Consider the following 14827-nt stretch of genomic DNA (forward strand, 5'->3'; position numbering starts at 1 on the left):
ATCGGCCCCCCAGCCATTATTTGCTCGGTTCATAGGTAGCGCTACCTCCTGAAATGCACATTTCTGCACATCGTGTGATCTATACTTATGGAATTTTCCGTTTCAAAATTGCTTTTTGTATTTTTAACTTTCATAGTATTTTGTGACCAAGAAAAGCAGGAATTGCTGCGCTATGACCAATAGCGTGTCAAATCTCACAGTTTCGGTTTCGTAATATAACTAGAACTCCCAGCAAATAAGGCAAGACGAACCAAACATTGCGATTAGTTTGCTATATCTGACAATACGCTATATCAGTGCTCGTTATAGAGAGGTTCAACTGTATTACATCTAAGTGGGCTTAGGAAAGCCATTAATAGTACCTTGCTTCAGGTGAAGCCTTCGCCTGTGTTCGGCCACTTTATTTGGCTAGAGAACTGCTGCCTTCTTTTTTAGCGTTATGGCTGAGTACTTTCCACGCTTCTTAGCGACACTTTGTGGCAGCGGAAGAACAGATGGTGCCATGACGCCCAAGCCAGCGTCGACCAAGAACACGATTCACCGAGACAAGAGGCGCAAGTCCATGACTGCAGAATGACGAATGAACAAACCAAAAGGATAAGGATGATGATAATGAAGACTAGCTGGGGAAAAAAAAAGCCGTAGCATAGCGTCACCTAACGGTAGGAGCTAGCAGTACTCAAGTAGTGCTGCCAAACCAAGCCAATCCATGTGCAACCAACATAGAATCTCAAATGGCAGCTTCTCAGTAGTGTTTCCCGCTCATCGCTCGCAAAAACGATTGTGTCCAAAAAATTTAACCTTCGGACTTCAAGTTGTCTGCAACATCCGTCGTGAATATGCACTATTTCTATCGGGTTGGTCACGCCTCCTTCTTTACGTTCGAAATATTAAACAAGTCCGAATTATCGGCACGCGGAAAATCGGTCGGCGACTGAATCTGTCCCGGGAGGGTCGCGTCAAATGCACCCACTTGAGCCGTGGGTTGACGCAGGCGTTGTTGTCCGTGTCCCACGCACAGTATGGATCCTGGAGGGCCACACAATCCCTGCAAACGAAGAATCAAATCAACAACTCAATCAATCAATCGATCTACCCAAGCATACCACCAGCAGAGGACAAGAGGGAGAGAGCGAGCCCGCTTCCGCCGCTGCCCCGCAAACCACCACGGAACGCTCCGAAGCCTAGCGTTTGCACTCTACACATGCTGTGCTCCCCGGTGTTCTGTTGTTGACTACAGGCTACAGTAGAAAGAGCGGAGAGAGAAAAATGCCCTCCCCCTCTTATCCCACGCGTCGTCTGCTCCACCGAGTGGGCTGGGCCTAACATCTGGCTAGCGTTCAAACTCGGTTTAAAAGTGCGTCACTTTGAAAATTTCAAGCGCAGATTTGCAGATTTCGATATGCAAGCTATTGTGTAATGCTATATGCCCGATAAAAAGACTAACCGGGTCTAATTGCGCTGTTGCGCTGTTACTTGCCGTGCAAATAAAAAAAAAAGTGAAAACGGTGTCCGAGTGACAGGTCTGTCCTCTCAGACGAAAAGTAAATCCGGTTTTCGTAGCCTTTTTTTACTATACAAAGTTTGTACTCATGCCGGCCTTTAGCGACAATGAGTGGAAGACTGCAATATTAAATAAAAACATGCTCTGCTGATGCAATAGACAGTGGTTGAGGGTAGTATTGCCGGTGGACTCCACTGCTATTGAAGTAACAGAACAGAGATATGCTAGCTGATGATTATTTACTGAAATAAAACAGCAGAGCGCTATAGGCCAATTTGGGAGTAGTCATAAATATGCCAGGAGTGCAAACCACTTCACAATAGCACGCACGAGCGAGAGTTTGGTGTTTGGTACGAAACGTCGAACTCAGCGCGCTGGTACAGCCCAAAGATGGAAACGCCAAACTCCCGGTTTGCCGTCTGCTAGCGGAATCGGATGTGTGCCCCGCCCCCTCTGTCGTTTTACCCCGCTGAACTTCCCGGATGTATGGAGCGGGCGCTGCAGTCGAGCAAAATGGCGCCGCCCCGAGAGCGCTTACTGGACTGGTCTATAGGGCGGTTCCCCGAAATGCCTCTTCCCCTCCTAAGCTGCGTTTCGCCACGTTGATGGAGAGTGTTCGCCACTTTCACCACTTGTTTACACGCAGACACTGAGTTGCTGGCGTCATCTGCGGTGTCGGTGGAACGCTGAAGCATGGTCGAGTGGCTCCGTCTACAACGGAACTCGGTAGGTATGACCGGGGACATGCATGGGTTGTTTATTCCGGTTTGGTTCCTTTCAAAGTCCCCCAGGCGGCATCTATGGCTGCCAACGGATCGACTCCTCGAATGCCAGTTTGTCGTCAAGTCCGAATAGAGACCGGTACGTATAAAAATCGAGTATAAGATGATGCTCCTTTGTGTCACCGGCTACTCCGGCGGACGCAGTTGATCAGGACGTCAGAATCTCGAGCGATCTGGAAAACACTGCTTTCGCGCGTAGAAAGGCATACGGTGAAGGTTCATTAACACGGTGTCTGACGAGATTTCGAGCAAAAAGTATGCCACGCGAAACCGCCTTATAGTGCACATTTTGTTGAAGAGACGTCCGAGGACTCACGCGCACGATCCGGCATAGCGCTGGCAGCCGAAAAGCGGTATCGAGTGGATCTCGGAGGGTGCCACCACGATGAGGCGGGGCTCCCTCGCATTGCGGTGGACCAGCAGGTTGGTGACCGGAGCACCGCTCTCAAACACTCCAACGTCCTCCACAAGGACGGGTCCACCCTTGGACTGCTGCTGCTGGTTGCCACCCGTGGCACCGCTGGCCACGTTCACCGCCTTCAGCACACGTCCCACGTCTGAAATAGGGAGGCATCCCTTTGTCAGAGCGCTGGATTGGATTGTGGTGGCTTAGCCCTTTGTAACAACTAGAGCCACTAAATAAGTTTGTGTCTGTGTGACACTCTTGTCACACCCATGTGACAGCCCTGTGATGCTCTTGCATTAAGGTACTGCATTACAAAAGGTGGCTAGTTCCCTTAATACTGCATAATAAAAAAACAAATTTTCACAGTTTTTTTTGCCGTGGTTAGGTAGCCACATTAATTAATTAAAATTCCCTCACAATTACAGCTTGTCATCGTTCCTTCCATAGGAAAAGTCACCCGGATAGCCTCAAATGACGAACAGCCACCAGAGTCACGCGACAGGCGCCAGAGAAAAGGGGTCTCACCGGTCCCGATGAACAGGACATCATACTTCTTGCCATTGACGGTCTCCACTTGGGGGTCCACGGCAATGTAGGTGAACCGGTACCTGTGGAAACACATCCCCCATGTTCAGCTGCCACGAGCTTTATGTACAGCTGTTTGCACGTGCCACAATCACTTACCCTACCACCACCAACAATGATAATAAAAATAAAGGCACCTCTCCGATTGACCGACCAAACATCCCGTACACAGGATGCATTTGCGATACACAAACCTGGGCAGCGTGATGGCATGATGTCGTGCCACCGTCATGGGACGTCGCGGTGTTAAGTCGTCGTGTGACACCGCGACCTTAAAGTACCTCACTGGACCTGACACACGTCACGCAGTCATGTGGCTATGCGATTCGTAGTGGCACCAACAGCATAACCGTGTGACTCATAGCAGCACGATTCATGGCGGTGCGCCATCAGCAAAACTTAGCTCTCTAAATTTAGCCGATGATGTCACGGCACGGCTATCATGACGGCTACACAAATCCTAGCTACCTATACTAACTTCACTTCCGTTAGAAATGCATTTCACGTTACGAATAGGGTCACATTTGGTTGAAACATTCCGCACCAGCAATATATGACTATACAGTGCAATCGACTTATAAGGATAATAAGAAAACCCAAAAATTCAATCGTTATAACCGATTATCGTAGTATCTGGACTAGAAACTGATTGTTCCTAATCTAGCAACTTTAAAAACTGATCGTTGTAAGCGGTACATCGTTATAAGTGGATTGCACTGTAGAGCTCCATTCTCTTCCAGCAGGCAGAAAGGATTCAGCCCCTCCAAGTTTCTAGTGCTGCCTTATGTTTGAGATTTTAGTAGCTACCACTGCAATGCGTGTGCGAGAGTCTTGGACGGAAGAACGCCGAGTCAAGCTTGAAGCGTGTATTTATACTGGCTGAATACTTTTGAAATCAAATAGCGTGGTATTTAAAATTTGAATATTCATGCGGCCGCAACGGCATACTCACTGGAAGCCAGTGTGGACCAGGATGGGTCGCCCAAAGTAGGACGGAACCGCCTGGTCCATGAGAGGATGTTCCGTGATGAAGTTGAGCGTCACGTCGGGCAGGGTCCGAGAGTCGTTGACGCACTGCATCGCGGCAGGGTTGATTGATTTGGGCTTCTCGGTGCAAAAGCTTAAAGTGTCAAATCATGATAGTGAAAAGCAAACACTATGATAAGCAAATCATGATATGTGTCTGACGGAATTCAGGCAACTCTCATTCGTGTGTTCTGTGTCAGAACACTAAGAAAGCACTATTTCTCGAAATTACACTGAACACTAAGAAAGCACTATTTCTCGAAATTACACAGAACACTAAGAAAGCACTATTCCTCGAAATTACAACTCCGGTGAGAAAAACAATTAAACAAGCCGAAAGTTTCGTTCCAATTAACTACTTTGTAAAAAAAAAAAAAAAAATCATGTGGGAGGAGAGAAAAAAATTTTTTTCTGTGCGAGACATTACAACAAAGTTGGATATTTCACTAGCTTGGAGAGAGAAATGTGACCACACACACTGAGTTTAGCAAACGAAAGTAGCCTCTGATGTGAGTGTTCTCAACCTGGGTTCCCAGGAAGCCGGTTCCAGGAACCGCAAATTCTCAACCCAGTTTCAGGAACCCAGTTCCAGGAACTGGAGTCCCAGGAGCCCAAGCATTCCCCGAGCTCCCGAATTTCCTCACAACCACACCTGCCCTCAATGAGTATTTTCCCAGTCTGAGCACTATCTGAGCAGATCTCCCCCACCTATTGATCGCCTAGAGACGCTTTGCAGCAGCCAGGCATGGGCGCCGCCATAATCGACCTTCAGTTTTTGTTTCCTCTTTTTCTGTTTATTTCACTTCATCGTTACGACAGCAGGACCAGGTTACATTACCACTCTAGATTCTACTGTGTCCTTCTCCCCCGCACAGGCGTTTGTGGAGGCTCATCAATGCCCGCTTCGGTGGCTCAGCATCTCGTAAGACAAGAGGAGGTCAGCAATGGCGGCTGTAATTTGGCGCGTGTGTAAAGCACCTGGCTATGTGTCAAACACTCGTCAATACAAGCACTACTGTATTCATGGGCGTCACACTTCTGGATCTACTCACCTGTCCCGGCCTGGGCTCGGGGACCTTGGAGTTGACGATGGGCAGCCAGTTGGAGTTGATGTCGTCCTGGCCCTTGAAGTTGCCCTCAAAGGCGCGCTGGACGTCCTCCAGGCTGAAGGCACACACCGCCGAGCCGCTCAGGCTGTTGCTGTGAGGTGGAGACAGAAACACGGATGGCGGTTGGGCAGGTCGTGCTTTCCACCGCAACCAAGGACACTATCATATTTACCGGACTACTCAAGTTTAAAAGTAGACATTCTAAGTCGAGCGGACTGTCTAAAGGTGCAAACTATATGAGGATTTGTTTTTCAAAATCGCTACCGTAACAAACTGAGCGTGCGGCCATGTAACAATAAGTAGACAAACACTACTTTTGAAGCGTTATAAAAATGAGCAGAGGGTGTATCGAGGGCCCAACCGAGACTTCCGAGCACACCTGGCTGCCAGAGATGCTCCAACGTGTAAGTCGCTCCTTCGAGCACGTCGGCGCTATGTGGCTAAGCTCGACTAGCATGCACTGGTTGTAAGCTGTAAAGCCCGGCCTACCTTAATGGCCCTCCCTGCATTTTTGTTCCGAGACCTTACAAGTGCTTTTCCTCCAATTTTTCAAGATCCTCCCTAGCTTTTGGGTGGGCGCTTGATTGGTATCTTATGGTAGTCAAATTGTCGTTTTTGTCTGGCACAGCTGTCGAGATCACGCTGTTTGACGCACTAGTCGGCACGAAAAGCTAAGGCTGTCAGCGTTGCATTTGTTTACAGTCCACCGCAGGCGACGCACAGGGTAGCTGCACCCAGGAGGACAATGTGGATCAAGCCTGGACTTGATGGCAGAAACATCCCTTGCTTTTGGTTGTCAAAGCATTATTACAAGTAAGTTAAGTGGCTGCAGAGTCCTTTAGGAACTATGGTCGTGATACCTCCGAAAAGAGATCAGCTTTCACTCGTTTTTGTTCCTCTTAAAACAATACAAATTATGAAAACGATACGTACCGTAAGAAAAAAGACAAATTCACATTCGTGTTGTTTTGTTAGTAGGCACAAAGTGCAATTTGTTGAAAATTATTGACTCACAATTTTTAGCAGAAGTGAGGCCTGAACAAAGCGTAAACTATCTATAAGCAAAAACAATTTTTTTTTCCAGCTATATTTTTGTTCCTGCAAACTACAGTGTGAAAAATACAATATTCTTGTTTTTCGTTAAAGGTACTTCCATTATAATGTTGTGGCATCCATACGAACAGCATGCACTGAAGAGAATGAGAAGCTCTTGAAGGCCACTCACTGGGGTGTGGTGAAGACGCTATAGATGAGCTTGGCATCCTTGCCATTGTATGTGCCCTCCACAATAGGACTGGTAGACTCTGCAACAAAAGCAGACATGACGCCAGCGCAATCCAATCCAAATTAATTCTGTGCCCCCAACTTCACAAAATGAGCCACATAAGCTGTGCCCAAAAGGTATGAAGTGCAAGATTGGAGTTGCACCCTCCCGATAGGATATCTATAGCACAGTAAACTCATCAAGAAGGTCTGCCAGACAATTTTTTTTTAACCAATAGTAGTTCCTATTGGCAATTAGTAGGCATTCCTATTTGACCCATAGTTTGACTACAGTTTCTATCGATCAAGTAGAAATATTTATAAGACCAACAGACCAACAATAGTCTAGTAGTACCAAGAGACCTCTCTCTACAGGTTCAATAGAATTTCCTACCGAACTGCTAGAAATTGAGACCGGTTCAACAGAAATCTCTATTGGAATTTTCACTAGTTGGTTTTTGATAACTAAAGCTGGAATCGGTCATATTCTGAGCCAATTGAAACATATCCCGAATAATTTGATAGGATGGCTATCATTTTAATTGCCTTGTAAATCGCTTTAATTGAAAAACAAAATATGGCTAACTCATACTTCTCGAACCTCAGGCGAGGTCTTAAAGAGGCCCTGCAAGGACTTTTTTACTGGTTTTTAATTTGCACCAAACTGAGTGCACTGAATGTAGTAACTTAATGAAACTTTTCTTTTCTCAAATTTCGCTTTATTTTAAAAGTTATAGGCAAATTAAATTTACAAAAACAAGCAAAAAACAACCCCCTTCATGACGTCCTTGGTCGCTTGAGTGGCTGTGAACTAGAAAAGCTCAGTGAGCGCTCACGGCTGCCGCACTCCGTGTCGACGGCTCCAGAGGGCACCACTAAAGCATATTCTGAATGGGCTGTATGAAGCAAGCAGCCAGGGTGGCTCGCATTGCATTTGCTGCGCGATTTAAACACTAATTCGGCATGACACTTCATTGGCCACAAACGACAGCAAACACGGGGTAAAGATCAGTTCAGAACGGGAGCCACTTCGCGCTGCCGTACCGCCAAATGGCCAAACCTTCTCGCCGAAGGCCTTCGTAACGCTCGGAACCGGTCTGATCCCAGAGTCCGTATACGACCACAGCGCCACCGCGTACATCCGGGACCTTTCTACGCTTGACGCTCGTCGGTGCCTGATCCCACTATTCCTTTCTAGTATGTGCCGCCTCTTCCACCGCTTAGTGGCAGATATGCCAACAGGTCATTTCTTGTTTCTGTACTTTATAAACTGCATTTGTTCTTTTCCGATCTAAGATACTGAACGAAAATTACTTTCTCAAAAATGATTGAAATGGTTCGCGCCACTTGTATTTTGTATTTCGACTAAAAAGAAGCTTTTAGCGGGTCTGACCAGTAGTAAGCACAGGACCTAAGAGTTCACATTTCGTGCGCTTTCGGCACCGCGGGTCAACCCCGTAGGCGGAGGAGGTTTGCATGTTGTCGGGTTAAAATGTGACGCACTGACATTTAGTTACTCTCTCCGTGCCCGCTGGCTTGTCCGAACCCCAAGAGACATGGAAACCGCAAAAAAGGTAGACGCTTAAATATGATTGCAGGGCCCCTTTAAAGCTTCAAATAGAACCCATCAAACCACAATGATGGCACCATGACCTAGCAATAAGTAGAATACCATTTTCAAAGAATCCGAAATAGATAACGGCTCCATGCCATTGTCACATTCATAACCGAAGAAGTTCAGCTTTAATTTTAGTGCGCCGAGCAAGCAGGTAATAACTAAGATGCATTTCTGGTCTGTCTATCATTTACATACCTTGCCTTTTTAATACAATGCGGAGAATAGATAGAGAGTGGTTCTCACGGATCTCGTTGAAGTAGAAGGGGATGTCTCCACCGACGGAGCAGTTGAGGCGGGCCTTGAGGAACGAAGTCCAGCGCTGCTGAAACTTGTGTGGACCACCCTTGTCCCTGGTGCACACCCTGGCCACCCTCGAGTACACCGTCTGCACATCCACCAGCGTCATATAACCGTACACTGAATGATCCACATTAGAAAAAATTATTGCGCTTCATCGATCTGCCGCCCAAATGTCCCGTAGGCAGAATACACCATCCATATATTACCAAATCTGGGCAGTATGACAACTCGCAATAATGCCTCGTGCATGGCCTAAAGGGAACGCTATTCCGAACTTCTAGAAGGTTTGTGCGTTTACTCTTACCCCAAACGTTCTTACGCTCAAACATTTAAGGCCAAATATTCGAGATACTGAGCGTAGAAGATGAGGAGCCCAGCGTGGCCAACTCACTCTCGCGTGCTAGCCAGCGTTCACACTGACACCTGGATGCTCGCAGCTTCTTCCTCGACACTCATCCTTTCTTTTGTTTCTGGTACAAGTTTGCCGATTAACTCTTTTTTTTTCCATTTCACGCTTGTCTATCCTTTTCCATCCGCGACAATACCACAATGTCACAACGCGACAACAATATCACAATGTTACGTCGCCATGACCCGACACCCAATGTTACTAGATCTCTACTAATAACCGTGACATCACATGACACCATGACATGACGCAATGACGTGACATGGTGGTATACGTGACCTTGCGTGGCCCAACACATGCTATTCGGTCAACTGACCATATGACCCATAGTGGCATTCCGCTAAATGTAGCAGGACGTTAACCTGCTGAATTCAGCTTATGACGAAACGATACGGTGATGCAACACATATTCCCACTTTGCTTCAATTAAAAATTTCAAATGCATTCTGCGTTAAAAAAAAAAAAAAATAAAGATGTAGAAATTCTGAAATTGTGAGGCATTTGACTCGGACATATTTGATTGTAGTAAAGAGTTCAATGCACATAGACCGAGCCTCGACTCACTCTGCACACAAGCTAAGAGATGGAGATGTTAATGCTTCCTGAAGTGAGGTCACAGCAAGAAACAAAACACATGCATGCCTTTTTGTATCTTGAGGTGTTTAGGTGGCGTCTTTGCTTTCATTTCAAGATTGACCCTTCATTCTCTTACACACGCTGAGCCACCCGAGGACTGATACTTTCACGTGGAATCCCGCAACTTGGAAAGTGTGGGTCTGCCACCCACCTTGCCGCAGTTGATGTATTCCACGGCCGACTCCCGGAAGAAGAAGTACACATAGTCTTCGAAGTAGATGGAGCTCACAAAGTTGGGCGCTGGAAAAAAGAAAAAAACATAAAAATTGTTCGTGATATTACGCACATCACATCGAAAAAGCCAAGCCAATATGACAAGCTGCAGACTGTTTGCTAAAGGCTTTTGAAAACAGGCACCCGCTTTCCCGCAGTGAGAAATTTGCAGGCGGGCGAGTCGGTGTGTGCTACGAGGAAAATAAAACGGTGCAAGTAGCAGGTGCAAGAACAGGTGGAAAGAGTGCTGCGTCTGTGTGCTCCTTACGCTTGTCCTCGTCTTTTTTTGCACCACTTTACTTCCCTCGTAACCTGCCTGCTTTTCTGCATCTTAGGTATCAGGAACTAAGAAACTAATACGGCTCTGTAGAGGAATGTTTAAAGAGCACATACTAAAATTCCTTTTCAGCAAAAAAGGGAAAGCAAATTACACATTTGTGTTTCGGCAGCCCAAAAGTCGGTTTGCTTTTGAGTTATGGCGACCCTGGTTGATGCTGTAGATGAAACTTGGTTTAGTCAGCGCAGTATGACTGCTAGCCTGGAGTCTTTGACGTGCGTCACGCAGTAGGGATACATGACCGCACTCCGAGTGATGCTTATCAAGATGGAGATGGGCAGGGATGGGGATTGAGCCCGAGATCCCTGGGATCTGCTGCGTGAGCCTTTGCCCCATGTGCTGCAAGTCGCGGTGCGCTAACATGCTCAACCAGCTATTCCCCTTCATTTTTTACCGCACATAGTCACAAGTATGTCGTCGATCTAGCTTGACTACTTACACTAGCTGTCCGACAGCCGCACTTTTGAAGTTAGAAAACTTGGTAACTGGTTATGTCAGACAAGGCACAAAATGTGGGCAAGATGACAAAACAAGTTTTTTTTTTTTTTTTTTTTTCAAAACACTCTATACTTGGTATGCCGCAACAAGATGACATACAGTTAAAAACAATGCACGAGACATCAAACTGTCCTCAAAGGGGTCGTGAAACGTTTCCCCGAAATTCCGAGTTATATACGTCTAGTTGGAATCCTAGTCCTCTACTACATAAGCCACATTCATTCGTTCCATCGTCCGCATTCGTTTACTAGAGTGAAAAAAGAGAACTTTGTTTCCCGGGCAGCTTGCTTCTCGATTCTACAAATACGCTGAAATAGGTAACCAATAGGAAATTTTTGTTTTCTGCTCAAGATGGCAACATAGACAGGACTCTATAGACGAAGCCAGAGAGTCAAATATCGCTGCAACGGCGGTGCCATAATAATGTCACGCACGCGAGTGAACAAATGACACCTGACGTCCGATCTTTATGCTCAGATAATTGTAAGATGGCCAACCTCGTCAACCTTTAGCTGATTTAGCGTCGCCTATTTCATCATGGTCACCTTTTAGGTTTCGAGCCGTACGCCGACCCTGTGTGTTGTTTGTGCAACTGTATGTCGTGATATAAAGGAGAGTTGGGGAGGGAATCGTTTGCAAATCGGATCGGTCAAGCCGCGTCCCAGTCCGGTAGTCAAATGACGAGCTGCGAATACATTCTCGCTTCGACCAGGAGAGTGCCAGTCCGCTCGAAGAAAAAGGACGAGAGGGCTGGAAATATAAGCGAAATGAACAGCCTTTGCATGCTTGAGGATCCGCATGTCAAGTCACTGCTGAAAAACATTGTGGTAAAGGAAAGTTGATAGAAAACTCACGACTGCCAGATGTGTGAAGGTCTTAGATACTATGTCTTATGGCTGACCTGCAAAAATAAACAGCTCCAAAACGGATGTGCTGATGATCGAGAGGTAAAGCACGCACGTCCTGCCTTCCTACTGATTTTGTGAAGTTCTGGGTTTGAATCCTTAGGGGTTATAACTTTTTTATTGCTTAACTTTATGTTTTATTCTAACTGTAATACACCAATCAGGTTCCACAACTGCATTACACAGCACATACGAGCCGTGGCGGGAAGATCAGTAGAGTTACGAGGGTCACCAAACGGCAGAAGGGAGTGTTTGAAACCGAAACTGTACCAGCATCACATGATATGGTGGCATACAATTAACACCAATAAATGACTCAATGTTTTCATCCCTCCCAATTAATTATTTGAATATTAAAATATTAAATGAAGTTGAAAATCTGTTCAACCTTTTTACATAGCTATCATAAAGTTTTGTTGTTCATGCTGCCAAGGGGTGTCGCACGGTCATTTCAGACAGTAAAAAAACAAAACAAGATTTTTAAACATAGTTCATATAGCGCAGGCGCAATATTTTGCCGAAATACTTCGAAAACAATGTCTTCGTGGCAATAAGCTCCATCAGATACATTTTGTTTTCATGACTGCTTTAATAAAGTGATAATGTAAAAAGGTAATTAGTCATTACTTGTTTATACAGTGAGAAATTAGTCTGCCTGAACATGGTGGCATTGTTACCTACTGTAGATGTGAAATTTAGCCAGTGCAGCAACACCACTAGCCTGGGGTCTTTCACACACATCACGTAGCAGTGATACACGACCGCCTGCCGGTACAATGAAGTGACAATGACACCATGCAGAAAGACCCGTCAAAGTCCTTCCAGGTAATCGGACGGGCACAGAGATGGGCATAGCTACCCATCCCTATGTGACTTCCCTTCGCCAGCCCGCACCGTGACAACTTTCAGGGAAGCTCCGAGTAAACGGAGAGGGGACGACGACACGTACCGTTGAGGTGCTTCAGGTCCGAGGGCTCCGTCCTGAGCGGCCTTCTGTGAATGAGCGGGTCCGCACCCGAGAGCTGACCCACCGTGGCCACGTAGAGGTCGCCATCTGCAAGCACCCGCGACACAGGCTTAGCACGGAGGAAGCCCTGGCACAGTTCATCCAAGACAAGCACAGACGAGCGACACTAGGGGCCAAGAGCATTGGCTTCAAGTTACACTAAATTAGCCAGTTTGACGAGGGGGTAACACTGCCAGGATCGCAGCCGACGACGGTGCGACGCTTTTACGACGACATCGAACACAAAATGAGGGTCCACTTTTGAGGACGCTGTAAACGCACTGGTGGAGGTGCACATCATGCACGATAGTACCAAGCAAAAAGCGCAGCTTGTCAAAATGTGGACGTCTCGTCGCTATATATCTGGACGATCCACTCGGCAGCCAAGAAGTGCTGCGAGCTATGAAAGAAGCTTTCTAGGCAAGTGCGGGCGGATCAAGAACAACCCTCTCAAAAGTGCAGGCTCTCGGCGGCAGTTTTAAACAAAACACAAATGGAGTGTGAACGAGCTGCATTTTTTTTGCAGATGAGAAGCGGTTCTTGGCTGTGACCTTGACCTACAGCAAGATATCTCTTAGGCAAAGCTTTGAGAAACCATAGGCAAACTGCAACAATTGTTAAAAGACGCTCCCACATTTCTGAAAAAAAAAAAAAGAATGTCTAACTATTGAAGTTTGTCTTAATTAGTAAGATTCCTGTCCAAGTTTTTGATGCAAGACAAAATGAAGTTGGACTTCTGAATCAGCACTGACCATGCGTGCTATTACAGCTAAAATCAATGCCTAAGAAAGCATATTTAAAAGTCTGGATCAGATTGTTAAACAAGCTGCTGGTGCCACAACATATTATATATATATATATATATAATATTTATTTTATATTTTCCATAAAGGACGCATTTGTAGTAGTTGGTAGGATTCACTAAGGTCCAAATATGCGTGGCTCCGAGTCCTCTTGCTATGGTGTATACATCGTGCACATTGCCCTGCTGATACCCCTCATGGTTTAAACGTCTCAAACATTTCAATGGCTCTCCGCCCTTCTGACTGCCGAAACGAGAGCGCAAGATTGAGCCGGAGTTTAATAGTACACTATTAAAACGACATACTCCCGTCGCAGCACACTCAACTCGAACCGCATAAAGTCATTGCTTGTTAGGAACGTTTCTGTAAGACAATCGCACTAGATGGCAAAAAACTTTGCATGACACACACACACAACAGAGAGTAGTTGTTACCTGTTCGGCGTGACAGGGGTCCTGTGTCCCAAGGCAGCGTGACAGACAAGACAAGACAGGGCTAAGCAACAAAGTCATCTATGTCTGCCAAGCCACACGGCAGCAAAGAGCTTCGTTTATACAGCAAATGCGAGAATTTAGATACGACGTAAAACACAAGATGAAACCGCCCAACACTGAAAAAGAAGAAAGCGTTTTTCCTGCCTCATAACGATAGAGACAATAAAATTGCTTTTTCACTTTGGGTACCCAAGGCTCAGAATGAATGCTTCACAATCATAATGCACTGGACATGGATTATAGTTTATGCATACAAAAAACACTTTGGTGCACCTTTTAGAAAATATAATCAAGCCTATAACAATACTTCTAAATTTTAGTTTTTTCCTAATATAATAACTGCATGCAACCCAGTTACCAAAGAACACCGTTGATAATGCCTTTGTGAAATGAACTATTGCAAGTTTGAAAGCTTTCCTGGCATGACAATGCTTTCTTGACATAGGTGTTCCTGGCGTTTCCCCAGTGCTACATTCAATTTATATGCTGTTCACTGCTGCTAGCAGACGAGTCTGCAGTATTGAAAAATCTTTATGGAAGCTTAATCGAGCTGACAAAGACTGTGGAGCACCAAACGCATTAAGCGCTAACATTTTTGCTGGATGAATGCAAAGTTCTGATGTGGATGTACATATATGTACACCCACAATTTAGCGGAGAAATTGAGCTCACATGGTGTGGTCACGTGATGTCAATTTTCCCTCCAAATTTTAGGGGGAAATTGAATGTGGTGCTTGAACGCTGTGAAAGTGGCTGACAATTAAACACATTTTGTGCTGATAAATAAACATAAATAACAAATGGGCCACAGGAAATGAAAATGGAGGGACAGAATTTGGGTTAAGCTTCAAACGCAACACTACAAACGGATTTACCATAAATAGGGGTCGACCTTTGTGAAAGTGAGACTCGGACAACGTTGCAGTCGCTCAA

The 14827-nt window shown here is 45.8% G+C and overlaps 1 protein-coding gene across 3 annotated transcripts in view; it reads right to left on the reverse strand.

Annotated features, from left to right (window-relative positions):
- LOC8036586 (semaphorin-1A) overlaps positions 1-14827 on the reverse strand; it is a 205503-nt gene that overhangs the window by 37883 nt on the left and 152793 nt on the right. For all 3 annotated transcript variants that reach the window (XM_029992800.3, XM_029992801.3, XM_029992799.3), the window contains exons 8-16: positions 12541-12645; positions 9790-9878; positions 8537-8678; positions 6638-6716; positions 5356-5503; positions 4230-4351; positions 3218-3300; positions 2603-2843; positions 974-1048 (exon numbers count right to left, since the gene is read on the reverse strand). In XM_029992800.3, the coding sequence (XP_029848660.2) occupies positions 974-1048; positions 2603-2843; positions 3218-3300; positions 4230-4351; positions 5356-5503; positions 6638-6716; positions 8537-8678; positions 9790-9878; positions 12541-12645 (1084 nt within the window). The remainder of the gene's footprint in view (positions 1-973; positions 1049-2602; positions 2844-3217; positions 3301-4229; positions 4352-5355; positions 5504-6637; positions 6717-8536; positions 8679-9789; positions 9879-12540; positions 12646-14827) is intronic.

Source organism: Ixodes scapularis, unplaced genomic scaffold (assembly GCF_016920785.2).
Source record: "Ixodes scapularis isolate PalLabHiFi unplaced genomic scaffold, ASM1692078v2 PGA_scaffold11__112_contigs__length_91849675, whole genome shotgun sequence".
NCBI classification, from domain to species: Eukaryota; Metazoa; Arthropoda; class Arachnida; order Ixodida; family Ixodidae; genus Ixodes; species Ixodes scapularis.